Raw genomic sequence first — 14,343 nt, 5'->3', positions numbered from 1 at the left:
CACCCTCTGCCTTCTCGGGACACGGGCCCCCAACCCGGCCGGGACGAGGGCTGGGCTCCCCACAAGACCTATGCTGGCATCTGGGCCCAAGTGACAGACGGACAGCAATGGGAGGAGGGAAAGAACAGCCTGGGGACCTTCAGGGCGAGGCCTGTCACCCTGGTCTCCTGATCAGTAAGACAACCCTTTCCCCCCGGTGATGGACACAAGGCCTGTAGGAACCCCAGCTGTCCGTGTGGCCTCACTCAGCCCTGTCCCCTCCTATGCACAAGGAGACCTTGGCTCGAGCTCCGCATCTCAGGAGGCAGAGGGAGCATGCTGGCCATGCCAGGCGGCCCGTCCTCACAACTTCCTAGGGGGCACTCTGTGTACATAGGTGTGGAGGCCCCTGTGGCTGTGCAGTTAGGTGGCAGAACCCGGTGGTACATGTTGCCTCCTGGAGGAGGATGCAGGGCAGAAGACGAGCAGCCCAAGGCCCTCCCAGCACCTAGCTCACCAGAGGGTGCTCCGAGAGAGCAGGGAGTGCAGCCCTGGGAAGAGGGACAGGGGAGGGGGAAAAGGGGAAGCCAGTCCTGGGAGGAGGACAGGGCGCAGCACTAGGCTTCTGGACAGAGCAGAGCTCAGGAGGAGCCCAGAAACAGGGCCGTCTCTGCAGAGCTGCCCTGGTCAACACAGTGGCTGGTGAAAGCAGGAGAGCAGAGAAGGTTCTGAGCGGCTGCCTATTTCCCCACAGCAGAAAAATAATGGAGGGACGAAGCAGGGAGTGGCCGAGTGGTAACAGAGCCATCTGCCTGGCACAGGAAACAGGGAGCGGAGGGGCGGGGACCCAGACCGCACACTCGCGGCAGGAGATGGGACGAGATGGGGTGAGGGTCGGGAGGGAGGCGGGCAGCTTCTGCTGCTCTTGCGGAAGCCGTCCCCTTCAGCCAAGCCAAGCTCAAAGCCAAACTTGGCAGCCAGTCTTGACGGCTAAGCGCTAGCCTCACCAGTAATCTGTGCTTCTGCCGGTTTCCTCCCCAGGCCTGCTTTGGCTCAGGTGTCTGATTTTTTTTAAGTTAACCTTTGTCGTAAGATACCAAAGAGGCTGTGCAGAAGTAAACGCTGGCCTGGCCTCGGGAGGGCTGTGTGTGTGGTGGGGGTGGGTTTCAGGGCAGTGGGACAGAGGGTAGCAAAGAGGACCCCATGGGAGGGACCTGAAGCAGAGTCGGGCAGCAGGATGACTGAGTGAGCGAGTGCGTGTGTGTGTGTGTGTGTGTGTCAACGAAGAGAAGCGGGCAGCTGACACAGACAGATGCCTAAAGACACCCAGAAGCTGCCCGAGGAAAGTAAGGAGTCAGGGGACGGTGGCCCGGGTGACGTGAAGGGTCTAGGGAAGGGGCCAAGATGCAGGGGATGGTGGGGTGTCCTCCTGACGGAGGGCTCATGGCTCAGACCAATCCTCCTCTGGGGTCTTTGGACACGCGACGCCCACGGTCCCGGGCCAGGCCAAGCTACTGAGTGCAGAACAGCAGCCCAGTAGAGGGCCAGAAGAGGGGGGACAGGCAAGACGGAGCCTGGCGGGGCCCTCACCAGTGGTGCAGCACGTCGTTGATCAGGTAGATAAGGTGCAGCCGCAACTCGAAGTGTGCCCCGTCGGCTGTGATGCGGTTTCGGAGGTGGCCCGCCATCAGCTCGCAGTGGGGAGGGGACTTGGCGTTGCTAAACATCCAGTTCTTCCCAGCCTGCAACAGCCAGGCCGATGGTGAGCAGGGATGAGATCCCCGCCGGGCCACCACGCGTACAGGCGGGCCACCGCGCGTACAGGCGCCCAGGAGGCCGAGGGCGGGCCTTGAGGGCGTGGCGTCCAAGCGCTCCGCTGCACACCTAGGCTTCTGCCTGCCTCCTGGCTCCCTCTCCCCGGAAGCAGCACACCTGCCCGCAGGGCTCGAGAGCAGAGACAAGGGGCGGATGGGGTTCCCCCCAGAGCACTGCCACCCTACGCAGGCCGCAGGAGGCTCCCATCTCATCGGGAGCAACAGATTCTGGGAGCACCCGCCCAACCCCCCCTCCCGCACTCACCGAGATGGCATCTTTGGTACACGTGTCAATGATGGGTTGAAGCAGGTTGTCAAACTCATTCATATCCAGCTGGGTCTCCTCCAGGAGCTTCTGCATCTGCTGCTCCACCGCGTGGGCCACGGCCGCTGTCACCTGCTCCTGGGAGGCCAAGCAGGAGGGAGGCTGAGTGAGGAGGGACCTCAGCCCAGGCTGAGCCGGGCCCATCCACGCCCTGCCCCCAGCATCGGGAGGTCCTGTCCCTCACACTTGAAGCCCGAGACACGCATCTGGGACAGTCATGGTCACAGCCGTGACCAGGGCAGGCAGGGAGAAGATAGAACAAGACAAAACGTAGCAAGAGATGATATCTGCCCCCGAGGCGATGGATGGAAAAACGAACACCCAGAGGGGCAGCCAATCAATTCAACAAAAACAGAATGAAAACTGAGCGACCAGTGTGGACAAACAGTCCAAAGACAACATACGGTCACCGGTCAAGGGAAAAGAGAGCAACCACACTAGCAGTCGGGGACACGCGAGTTAAAATGTGGCGCGGGTCTCGCACACTAGATTCGCAGACCGCGAAGTGGCTGAGGCCCAGCGCTGCTGCGGGCTGTGCAGTCAGCTCAGGGCTGGCCGAGCCGGGCCACCCAGTCCCGGACGAGCTCTGCATGGGAACCGAGGGGAAGCGTTCCGGAAGGTTTTGTTTGCGGCAAAATGACAGTAGTCTTACATCCTGAATCTGGTAATAAAAAAGGAGCTGGCGCTTCAGGTGTTTTATTTTTTATTCATCGTCTTTCTGGCAATTCGTCCTGCTGTACTTTGCCAAAAACTCAAACCGTGACAAATCAGGACCAAAGGGTCCTTCCCCGTGACAGCCTGGGGTGGCCTAGCTGGCAGGAGCTGGGGCCAATGGCACCAGAGGCCACCCGGCCTTCGAGCGCGTGGCCCCACTTGTGGACGTCCACCCCATCACGGAGGGTGTCCGCGCGTCAAAGAGCTTGTGGAATGACTTCACGAAGAACTGTGTCCCGCGTCAGGGGCCCCGCTAAACACATCCCAAGGGGTGGCAGCCCTGTCTTCAGTGCTGGCACATGGCGGCGGATTCTTCTGATAACCGTTCTTAGTCCCAACACACAGATGCAAACGCTGAGGCCCAGGCTGAGCTCCGGCTACCTGCCTCAGGACCAAGAGGGGAAGCAGGGAGGGCCCCAGGCCTCCTCGGGACCCCCCTCCTCCCAGGGCCAGCAGGGGAGGGAGGGAGAGGGCAGAGGAGGAGCAGGCCCCGTACCTGTCTGAGAGCTAACAGGTGCTGCTCCTGCTGCTGCAGGTTCCACTGGCTCTGCTGGATGAGCTCGTCCATGGATGGGGCTCCCTGGGCCGGCGGGATGGGCGCAGCCGGGGCCAGCGGGGGCTGCGGCAGGGGCGGCAGGGCCGCGGCCGGCTCCAGCTCTGGGGCCTGCTGCTTGCAGATGACTGGTGACAGAGGAGGAAAGGTGGCCCCCATGAGGAGGTGGCCAGGGTCCAAGCGTCCCCGCGGCTACCCGTTGGGCAGCTCCAAGGCGCAGAGACTTCCCCTCCCTATTCGAGCCGTCCACAAGAGGACCCCCATGCTGCACGGCAGCCCCTCACTCTGAGCCCGGCTCCTCCCGCTCTGCCCTCAACTCGAAGGGCCCTAGTCCTGCCCTCGACCCTAAGGGCCCTCTTCTGTGTGACGTCACCTTGCCCTTCCCTAGCCTGCCATCCAGCCTTGCCCACTGGCCTTCCAGCTGAGACTGAGTCCATCACCCCCCACCCTCTCCACCCCTCACCCAGGCCCCAGCCCAAGTTGAACCCAGATCATAAACAGCCCCACCCCAAGGGGGTCTCTCGTTCCCCAGCCTCCTCAGCAGTTTCTGTCTTTAAAAACTTTGCCTCACGCCTCCTCTCAACAACTTTACAGCTGAGGCTCATCTCTAATTCTGCGCCTCCCGTTTATCTCGTTCCATGGCGGTCTGGCTCTGCACCCCCCTCCCGCCAACCCCTGTGGGCATCCTTCTTCAGGCCGGCGGCCCGGTCTCAGGTCCCAGTCTCACTTGGCCTGTGTGGCTGCCCGCAGGCCCCGTCGTCTTTCTCTGCCCGACCCTGGGATGCTGGGATGCCTAGTTCCACCCTCTTCTCTGCGCGAGCCCACAGGGGAGCGTGACATGGTAACTTGAGGCTGCAGTTACGTTTGCAAGCCACGGCTCCTACCTCTGTTGTCACCATCCTGTATTCCTCGCACTGTGGATCCGATTACAGACCCAACAGCCCACGGGCTTTCCACAGGCACCTCAAACAGGCACACGTGTCCTCTCGCCACGTGCTCCACCTCTCCAGGGCCCTTCCCAAGCTCCGCGGCTGGCACAGTTAGGCCCACGCCCGAAGCCCAGGAGGTCTGGGCACTCCCCACTCCCTTGCACCCTACACTGACAGGTCACCCCGGGTAGTCAAGTCGGAACCTCCTACATCACACTCCGATCTGTGTCCCTGCCGTCACTGCTGTGACTCTGCTGTCACCTGCATCACCCTTGGAACTGGTCTCCCGAGTCCAGTCCTGCCCTCTACACTTCTTCGCAATACCACAGCCAGAGTGCTGCTGGTCAAAGTGTGGTCCGAGGGTCAGCCCTTGGCGAAACCCGGACCGAATATACAAATGGCCAACGATCATTCTGGCATCTTCATAGCGGCTTGATGGTTCGCACTTCACTTTGTTGTATTTTGCAAAAGTACACTTTCCACAGCAGGCTGGGTTTTAAAAAAATGAAAAATAAAATCTAATTCTTCACCAGAGTTTGTGAAGCACCATTCTAGAACAGTCTTGGGGCTCACTCTTCTCAAACTACCAGGGTGAAGGGCCAGCTACACAGTGGCTAAGCCTGCTCCAGAACACAGTACTGAAATCCTCCAAGATCTCCCCAAAAGCTTCCAGAATTCCTAAGTCCCTGGCAAGCCAGCCCTCCGTCATCTGTACCCTGGCCTCTGTCCACTCCAACAATCCTTCCTTCTCTGCGTTTTAGCCACCCTGAGCTGTTGCTCCCTCCACTCCCAACCCTCCCTAAGGCTCTTTCCTTTGCCTAAACACTGCTCTCCTCTGTTTCCATCTGACTAACTCTGACATCCTCTTTAATCTCAGCAGAGATGTCATTACCAGCAGAAGACATTTCCTGAGCCAACTCCCCCTGTTAGAAGCACCCCATCCTTCCCCCCCGTTATAATGCCAAGTCCCAAGCAGCCCCCAATTTCTGACAGTCCAGGGAGGAAGTGGGCTCCCTTGCAGGGAAAACAGCACCTCACCTCATGGTCACTTGGGCCAAAGCACTGTCCTCCTCTGCCTGGTTATGACACCCTCATAAATATCCAACTGGGGCCCTAGTTCATGGATTCTACCCCTTAACCCTACTTGCCCCCATGCCCACTCCCTCTGACCCAACCTGCTGACCTAATTCAGACCTCACCATCAAATGCCCTGTTCCGTCACGTGCAGACCTCACTGGTCCCAGCCTCCATTCACACTCCCTCCACCCTGTCCTCCACACTGGCCCCACAAACCTGACCCACCTCTCCCTTCTTTCAAACACTCTCGTGGCTTTCCACTGCCTGTAGCAGCTGGGTGACGTGCTGGGGCTGATGAATGGTTGCTCCAAAACACTTAAGTGCATACGACAATTTGCCTACAATTGCAGGCAAACCCCCACCTACACCTCAAACCTAACTCCTAACTGGCACCAAATGAACTACTGGAATGAGGGAGAAAATCCAAACTTTCCCCTGGTATTTATCACTCCAGCTCAAACCCTTCCCTCCTCTACACACGTTCTAGGCTCTAGCCATGGTGGGCTTCTCACAGTACTCTTATGGCTCCCTAAACACACCGTGTTTATTCAAGCCAACGCACATTTGCTGTTTCTTACCAACTTTTTATTGAACACCTACTACCTACCACGTATTATATAACACAACGACCCAAACAAGGTCTGGTTGGCTTCAGGAAACCTATAGTCTTAGGAAATATACACCTTTCGATGCCTACCACTTGGCAACCCCCTACTCATTCATTTAATGTCATCTACAAGCTTGAAATGTGATACTAAACAAGACAGATGTGGGCTCTTACCACGTGGTGACTATTATTCAAAGGCCATTCTAAACCCATTTTAAACTCTTTGAGGGCAGGGCTGGAAGCCTGATACACAACTCAGTGAACATAAAGAAATGGCAAACATCTGCCAAGAACTAAAACCCAGAGAACAAGTCTTTTAGATTTGGACTGCAAACACCTGAAATGCACAAAAATCTTGCTAGACCCAAGAGTCCCGCAAAGGGTTCTGGACACCTGCCACTAGGGTCCCAGTCCAGCCTCTATCACTTCCGCTCTGGAAAACACTGAAGCGGCCACTCTACTTCTGCTGACCTAAGTCATCACATCTGCAAAACAATACAGAAATCCCTGATCCGGAGCCCAGGAAGAGGATCAATAACCTCGTTCTCTATTACACTCGGACCCAGCAGCCGCTCGGGGCAGGGCCCTGGGATCGTGAAGGCCGAGCTGCCCCATTTTTGGAGACTGAGCATGCGGCCGAAAGAAGGCGGTTTGTGGCAGAGCACGAACTGGAGTCGGAGAAAGGAATCGCTTGGAAGGGGTGGCCTGAGAGCTGGAGAGAACTCACGCTGCTGCTGCTCCAGCGCCAACTTGCACTTGTAGTAACTGTAGAACTCGCCTCCGAACAGAAACGAGAATTTCGGGTTGTCCTTCTGCTTTTCCATCGTCATCTTCTCAAACTCGGGCCCGTTGCGAGCCACGAACTGGGCCAGCTTGTCGATGACATTTCGAAGCTCCTGGTCTGGAGGACGGAGAAAAGGCCACGCGGGGCGTCAGGGAGGACCGCCCAAATCCGGGAGCCCTGGCGTCCCAGCCCCCGTCCGCCGGGCCGGGGTCCCTGGGGCTGGGCCCCGGAGAGGCCGCCCTTGTACGGGTCCCGATAGAGGCCACACGCGCGCCGGGGATGCGGGGACCCGCGGGAGAGGCCGCAGGCGAACCCGGGAGGCCGAGCCCCGCCCCCTCCTAGGCCCGGAAACCCCGGAAGGCGGGGCGGGCCAAGAAGGGATTCCGGGGAGAGAGAAACGGTCCCCGAGCCGAGGCTGGGCCTCACCGTCGGGCGGCAGGGGCATCTCCATGGCTCCGGCCGCAAGGAACGTCCTCCGGCGCCTCACGATCGCCCACCAGCCCCGTCTGCGGAAGCCGGCCGGAAGTGGCGCGAGGGAGCCGTTTACGGCTGGTCTCGCGGGCGGCTTCCGCCCTCCACTTACGGCCGTCGCCGGGAAACCGCGGAAGGGAGGGCAGAAGGCGGGCGGGAAGAAGCCGCGCGATACTGGTCGCTAGTGATGCGCACGCGCAGGGGCCTTCCCGCGCTTGCGCGGAGTGGGCCGCTGTCGCGCTCCCCCCCGGAACGTGGGGAAAGGCGCGGACTACCGTTAGCCGCCGCCGCGGCGTTCTCCCGAGCCGGCGTCGCAGCTGGAGGGCCTGGCAGGTTGCGTGCTCCGCTGGACAGCTGCCTGGGGAGTCCCTGCGCCGGTCAAAGCCTGTGTTTCCTTCTCGCGAGGCTGAGGTGAGAAGACTACGAGGTGAGGTGCGTCCGGGAGGCTCCCGGGCCGTGACGCCGGTCACATCTTCCCGGGCGTTAGAACCGGGAGGCGACGGGTTTGGCGGGGATGGAACTGGGCTTGTTGAACTTCACAAGATCCTTCCGCTCAGTTTCTTTCGCTCGACCCAACGCTTTGGTAAGGAAGACTTTGGGGCGGGGGGCCTACGCCACCCTCGCCGGCCACAGACTGCGTCCCCTTGGGGCTCGCGTGGTTTCCGTGCAGTCATTCAAGCGGCGTGGAATGAGCGCCCACGACCTGCGGGTGCCCGGCCTTCTAGACTGCGCGCCCAGTGGGCTCGGCGCCTTCCTGAAAGATGCACATTCCTTCTCAAATGATGACGAAGCGAACGCGTGCTGATGGTGGGGAAAGATAAAAGCAGCAGCCGTAAACGTTAGAGAACGTAGACTGGACGTCCCGGCCATCCGACCTTCTTGAGATTTGCCATTAACGCTTGGTTGGCTCTACGTCCCTATTTTTTCTGTGCAAATGAGTGTCCATACATTTTAGATACTTTTCTCTTTGGTTACAAATTTCGCCACCTGACGCTCATGGATTATCTCCTGTATGTCAGATACTGCTCTAGGCCAGGAATTGGCAAACTTTCTCTATAAAGGGCCAGATAGCAAATATTTCAGGCTCTGTGGGCGAAGAGGCAAAACGGAGCATATTATGTAGGTACTTGCGTAACCAAAGAGAAAATGTCCCTAACAGTTTTTTATTGGTGGTATTCAGAATGTAATGATTAAGCAGTTTTCAAAATACAGGTCTGCTGAGAAAAACAGAATGCTTTTTTTGGCGGTTCTAAGTCGGTCTTCCCTGGCATGAGTTGATTGCAGATGTTCCCTAGTAGAGACTATTCTTGGTTCACGGAAAAGCAGGCTGAACGTGGCTTGTGATGTCCCAGTGGTGCCTGAACTCTGCTCTCCTGAGCAGGCAGCCCAGGAGGGGCAGAGACCTATAAATCAGTAGACAAATACGTCATTCCAGCAGTGTTATTAAGGAAAACAGCTGGGTACCGAGACCTTGATGAGGGAGGGGGGTCTGGCCTGCCCCTGGGAAGTGAGGTTTGCACTGAGATCCTACTCTGCAGCAAGCTGTGTGACCACACCAGGCAAAAGGAGCACGGGTGTTGGTCTGTTCAGTATAAAGCCCAGTAATCCGGGGGCTGCAGGTGCCAGTAAAGGTCTACATCGGGGTTTTAATTTGTGATCCGCCACGGGTGGAATTCAGAGATAGCACGCTATTGTACCTATATGTGTTTTCGTGAATTAAAGATACACAATGTTTTTTTAGAGTCTTAACAGGATCTGTGAGCCAAGACAGGTTAACGAATCTGTATGGTCATTTCTCGTGACTGCTCAGGACAGTGTGATGCGGATGTACAATAATTTATTCAAGCCAGACTCTATGGAGTCTCTGATTGATTCCACTTTTAGGCCACTGTTAAAATGATTTAGCGTAGGATGTGCACATTTAATACTGATAATGCTCAACTGTCCCCTCAAATGATTATGTAAACCTGTGACCACTTTTATACGGTCACTTTTTTTAAGTTTATTTATTTTGAGAGTGAGAACACAAGTGGGGGCAGGGCAGAGCCCAACTCGGTGCTCTATCTCACAACCTTAAGATCGTGACCTGAGCCAAAACCAAGAATTGGACGCTTGACTGACTGAGCCACCCAGACACCCTTAACTCATTCTTTTTGATGTCTGTATAGTACAGATATTTTTTAGCTTTAACAATTTTTTTCAAGCTGAAAAAATACATAGACAATAAAAGTTGTTATTAAAAAAGTAGCGGGTGACTAAGGAAGTCTAATGCCCATCCAGACCTGTAGTCTCAATAAAGCCAAAGCTTGGTGTTACTGTCAACCTCGTTTCCTACAGTAACTGAACCCTGAACAGAGAAGGTCCTATCCAGTCTTTGAGGGAGCAGCATTCCTCAGGGCCTGACCTTGTCACCGAGCCAGCCTCTGGTCACAAAGGAGTTGCCCTGGGGAGATAGATAAATGGGAGTATTCCAGTCCCTGGAGTGTTCAGCCCCAGGTAGGAGTTGAGACTAGCGTCTGAACAACGGGGCCGCGTGCAGCATGAGCTGTTATTCTCCGTAGGACCAGGTCTTGAGTTGTGAGGCAGCAACTCCATCCTGGGGCAGAGCCTCTGGAGGCCCCGTTGCAGCTGCAGTGGTGGACTGCCAAGCCACCAGGTCGCCCAGACGGGAGGGCTCCGTCAAGGTCTTACTGTGGCAGCATGGCCCACACAACTGCAACGAAAGGACACACCCCTGAGGACATCACCTCCTCTCATGGCGAGTACATGACAAAGGTGAGGAAAAACAAAACAGCTCACTTTATCTTGGCCGCTCTGCCGGGCCAAGGGCCCTGGCTTGGAGTCAGACACTCCTGGATTCCCGGCTTGGTCCATGGGCTTTGTTTCCACTTCCCTAGAAAATGGTGCTAGTATCTCCCTCTTGGGTTCTGATGGTTAAATGAGATGTGTATAATATAAAATATGCAAGTAAAATAACCTGAGAATTGTAGTAAGGCAAACATTTCCATTCCATTCCCCTCAAATAATTATCCTGTACTTCCTTACCGTTTTCCATATCTCCAATATAGCCCCTATATGCTACTTAACTTAGTTACACATCTACAAATTAAGCCAAGCGTGCTCTGAGGCCTAGGCATCTGTTTCCTGTACTTGACTCAAATGAAGTGTTCAGTAAATCAGTGAACAAAAGGATTATGAATTAAAAGGATGTGGGCAGTTGTTGTAGCAGAAACTCCTACTCTTCAACTGTGGCTGAAGGAAATTCTGTAGGTAATGGGTTTCTGAGTTAATATGCGGGGGGGAATAGGCTTTGGAGGCAGACTTCCTGTGTGATAACCCCCTCAACCCCCATTTTCATCTGTAAAATAAGGTTAATAAACCTTGTAAGGATTGTGTGGGGAAAATCCACCACTGTGTTAGGCGTGGAGCAGGTCTCACTATTAGCCATTACTCCTCAAAAATACGCTCCATGAGCACAGCTGCTACACGTTCTTGGGTTTTCCGTGTTATTTTGTTCAATAAAGGCATGTCATTAACTGCTGAGCTGTGTCTCTGGTTTTATTCTACCATGTCATAAATTCACACATCACATGTCCTCCTCTTTGGCTCAGGAAAAAAAGTTGCAGTTTACTCAGATGTGAGAATCAGGTTGGTTCGTTCTTTCTATCTCTTACATGTTTTGTTGCCGGGCACACTGAAGACAGGGTCACTCAGACCCTCACTGACAAATTAGGACCAGTCATGATTCCCTGGAGACCATCGTTTATTTTTGGTAAATGCCATCAATGAATATACACACAGTATCAATCCCACAGAAGTCTATAGCATTTAATTCTTGAAAACAGGTGACCACTGGAAAAAAAAGAATTCACAATTTTCAGTTCCTTTAATAATTTAATGTTCTATCCCCTTAAGGCTGTTAGACCTTAAGTTACCCGGGTCTGGTTGTATCCCAGCAACAATAAAGGGCCTGTTGCATGATGTATACCAAATACACAGCAAAATTGAGAAATCCCAAGTGCTTCTTCACTTCAACATGTTTGGTTTCTCTCCTTTGTAATAGGGGTTTGATTTTCCCTATAACGAATGACTTAAAATAAGGTGCTTAAAAAGTCCACACCAAGTCTCAAAATAGTGAACAAACACTATTCGAAAATGCCCTCTGAGCCTCAGTTTCCCCTTCTGTAAAATGAAGGAGTTGGGTTCGAGTTAGTGTCGTAGGCAAGACCACACAATGGATGGGTAGATTAATTTCCTGCCACAAACCCCAGCAAGGAAGAGGGAGAGGGGAACAGAGCTGCAAATGGGAATGTGGGAGTGGGCAGGGGTGGTAGGCCAGGGCCAAAGTGGCTGGAAAACTGGCCTTCAGGAGGTCAGTGTCAGCTCTGAACCTTCAAGTCTCAAAAGTATGTCTTTGTCTTTTGATCGGATGATTTGGTCTAATATGATTGTCTCATTCATTCCAGTGTATGTACTTGCTGCAGATTTATGTACAGAATTAAATACCCCATTTATTAATTTATAAACCGTAATAAAACCAGTCCGTTCCCCTCGCCAGCAGATCTTGCATTGGAAAAGGGAAACAATATACAAATTTTAGCAACATCATAAATTTCATTAAACCTGAAAAGACACACAGTTCATTTTGGAGTTCAATTATCTGTTCAAGGACTCAGTCACTATAATCATAAAAACAACTACCACAGTATCTTTGTGGTGCAGAATTACCCCCATTTGTTGCTAGTCACCAGTGAGAAAAGTTCAGCTACAGACTGTAATGCCTCTGTGAAGACACTCAGCAAACTCTTCACAAATGCCCTTCAGATTTCTCCTTCCCGTTTTACACAGCAACCGTCTCAAAACTTGGGCCAACCAAAATAATTACAAAGAAAGTGAACGACACGTGAACACACAGGGACCTGAGGCTGGTGGTGCATAAACTCCGGCCACAAGGGGACCGGGTGACCTCCAGGAACAGCCCACTCATAAGCTGACAAAAATAACCAAACCAGGAGTCCATCATAAGCTATGGTACTCCCTCAGACGGGGAAATGTCTCACCAAGACATAAAGGGTGACCCACTGTCCCACCTGCAGCTTCCTCCGAGTGCCTATTCAAGAGGTTGGGCACAGCCCCGAAGGAAGGCAGACATCACCAGGGACCCCAGCAGCTGAGCCAGCGGTCCCCTCTGCGAGGACAGCGTCCTCTTGTGACGCTAGGAAAGATGGAGACCCTGACCTGAACCTCGGCACATGGGCTACCTGCTGGGGCCACATCATTTTCCTGATACGTGATTTATCCAAACCCAAATCCTAGCTTGGTGCTTGCCGCTTCTCCCCTTCACCAGGACATGGTTCCGATCCTAATGCAGACACCCCACCAGATCAGGTCATGGAATCAAAGTGCTGTGGTCTCATCTATTACACAAACTGTTGAGATGACATTCTTGATTCATTCTGCTTTCGGCGGCTGGGGCCATTAGGAGCTTCAGAAACTTCAGCGCTTCCTACTAATGCTGAAATGTATCATGACACGCATCACCAGAAGGAGTTTTTCTTGTTTTTAAACATTTAAGAACAAAAGGGTTTTCAATCTATAAGCCAGTCCTCATGCGCCCCACCCCCCATAGGAGACAACGGCATAAACACACAAAACTGCAAAATATTCCCTAGAAAAATGCAAGATCCTCATCAAGTTAACATCTCCCCACCAAACATCCTACTAAGTCGTCACAGAAGCGAAGACTCATCAGAAAAGACAAAACGAATATTACAAAAACAGAGCTTGAAACACTGAACGTGATTTCCTAATGCTCTGACAGCCCCTCAGCCACTCCCCCTTTGCTGTCCCCAGCAAGGAGAGATGCCCTGCTCTGGCTAGGAAAGAGAGGGCACAGGAGACAGCAGCTGCCCTTCCCTCTGGATCTGGACATATACTGACTCTGACTTGCAGGTCAAAGAATTAGGCTCCAAGAATTCAAGGCTAATTGCAGTAGCTTTTCTCTTTGGAAGATCTGCCAGTAACTGCAAACGGCCAAGGGGTTGGCCGGAAACTGGGTCCATCTTTGTTGCTGGACATGCTTTTAATTAGTACCCCTCTGCTCCATGCCTGCCTCGGCCCTTGGCCTATCTGAGCAGCGGAATTGAAGCAGCTAGTTTGTCATTCTCCAGCACGATCCTACTGTCCTTTCCTTGGCCCCCGGGAACCCCCTCTTGCCTGCTTGGGGAGGTCTGCATCCACAGTGATCCCGCCTCTCCGGAGAGTTACCTGGAAATACCATCTGGAAAGCAGAATGAGAACTCTCAAAATACATTAACTTGGGGAAGAAGTCCACACAGAAAGGTAAAAACCTGGCCAAGATCTCCACAGCAACACAGCCCTCGGATGACAGACTCCAGGAAGAAAGGGCCTGGAACACGGGAGCTTGAGGGCAGTGGCCCTTGCTGCAGGGCAGCGTCCTGCTGCCCCCAATGGGCTGGAAAGCCCAGGGTCTTCTGATGGTTGTGCACCGTCCCCTCGGCTGGGTTGTACATTCACTGGTTGTCAGAAGTTTCTGGTACTGCTAGGGAGTGGGGGAAGGAGTCACACAGTTACCACCCTGCCCTCTACACTCTACACGTCATAACGGTTCAAACTGTATGAGTTTGGGTAGCTCTGCCGACTGTACTGGAAGTGATCTGTTAAGATGTTGTTGCGGCCATACTGATAGTCCCCGTGCTGGGGGAAGAGGATGCCATTGTGCGGTTTTTCCAGGGGGCTCCGGTGATGTTCCTTACTGCTCAGGTCCCCCGTTGTGACAGGGAGGAGGTGCTTCCGGGCTTGCTGATTGGCATCGTACTTGGTCTGCAAGATCAAGAGAGTCAGTGAGACAACTGGCTCCTTCCCCAGGACATGCGCACAGGACAGAGGAGCAACGGGCATCCGAGCAGCCCTTCAAGGCGCCACCGAAGCACTGGCCCTAGCAGGGCTCAGGCATGGCCAGCCCTCCCTATGAGCCATCTGTGTCTTTACACTGGACCGAACACGGTCTTCTTGAGGAGACCGTGAGATCCCTGACAGAGTCTCCACAGACCCAAAAGCCACAGCTGGA

General features: G+C 54.1%; 2 protein-coding genes and 1 long non-coding RNA gene across 4 annotated transcripts in view; 1 reads left to right on the top strand and 2 right to left on the bottom strand.

The window, feature by feature from the left end:
- CHERP (calcium homeostasis endoplasmic reticulum protein) overlaps nt 1–7,366 on the bottom strand; it is a 19,140-nt gene extending 11,774 nt beyond the window's left edge. For both annotated transcript variants that reach the window (XM_086698726.1, XM_086698727.1), the window contains exons 1-5: nt 7,209–7,366; nt 6,726–6,899; nt 3,329–3,513; nt 2,059–2,196; nt 1,570–1,721 (exon numbers count right to left, since the gene is read on the bottom strand). In XM_086698726.1, the coding sequence (XP_086554852.1) occupies nt 1,570–1,721; nt 2,059–2,196; nt 3,329–3,513; nt 6,726–6,899; nt 7,209–7,233 (674 nt within the window). In that variant the 5' untranslated portion in view covers nt 7,234–7,366. The remainder of the gene's footprint in view (nt 1–1,569; nt 1,722–2,058; nt 2,197–3,328; nt 3,514–6,725; nt 6,900–7,208) is intronic.
- The window catches only part of LOC147583679 (uncharacterized), a 10,774-nt gene continuing 3,733 nt past the window's right edge, over nt 7,303–14,343 (top strand). Inside the window, exon 1 of the long non-coding RNA XR_015248480.1 lies at nt 7,303–7,664. This is a non-coding gene — a long non-coding RNA (uncharacterized LOC147583679). The remainder of the gene's footprint in view (nt 7,665–14,343) is intronic.
- SLC35E1 (solute carrier family 35 member E1) overlaps nt 10,999–14,343 on the bottom strand; it is a 19,778-nt gene continuing 16,433 nt past the window's right edge. The window contains exon 6 of the mRNA XM_086698743.1: nt 10,999–14,096. Coding sequence (XP_086554869.1) covers nt 13,866–14,096 — 231 coding nt within the window. The 3' untranslated portion in view covers nt 10,999–13,865. The remainder of the gene's footprint in view (nt 14,097–14,343) is intronic.

The sequence above is a fragment of the Puma concolor genome, chromosome A2 (assembly GCF_028749965.1).
Source record: "Puma concolor isolate L17-30 chromosome A2, mPumCon1.1.hap2, whole genome shotgun sequence".
NCBI classification, from domain to species: Eukaryota; Metazoa; Chordata; class Mammalia; order Carnivora; family Felidae; genus Puma; species Puma concolor.
The sequence above is the reverse complement of the archived record's forward strand: the minus strand, read 5'-3'. Positions and strand labels throughout refer to the sequence as shown.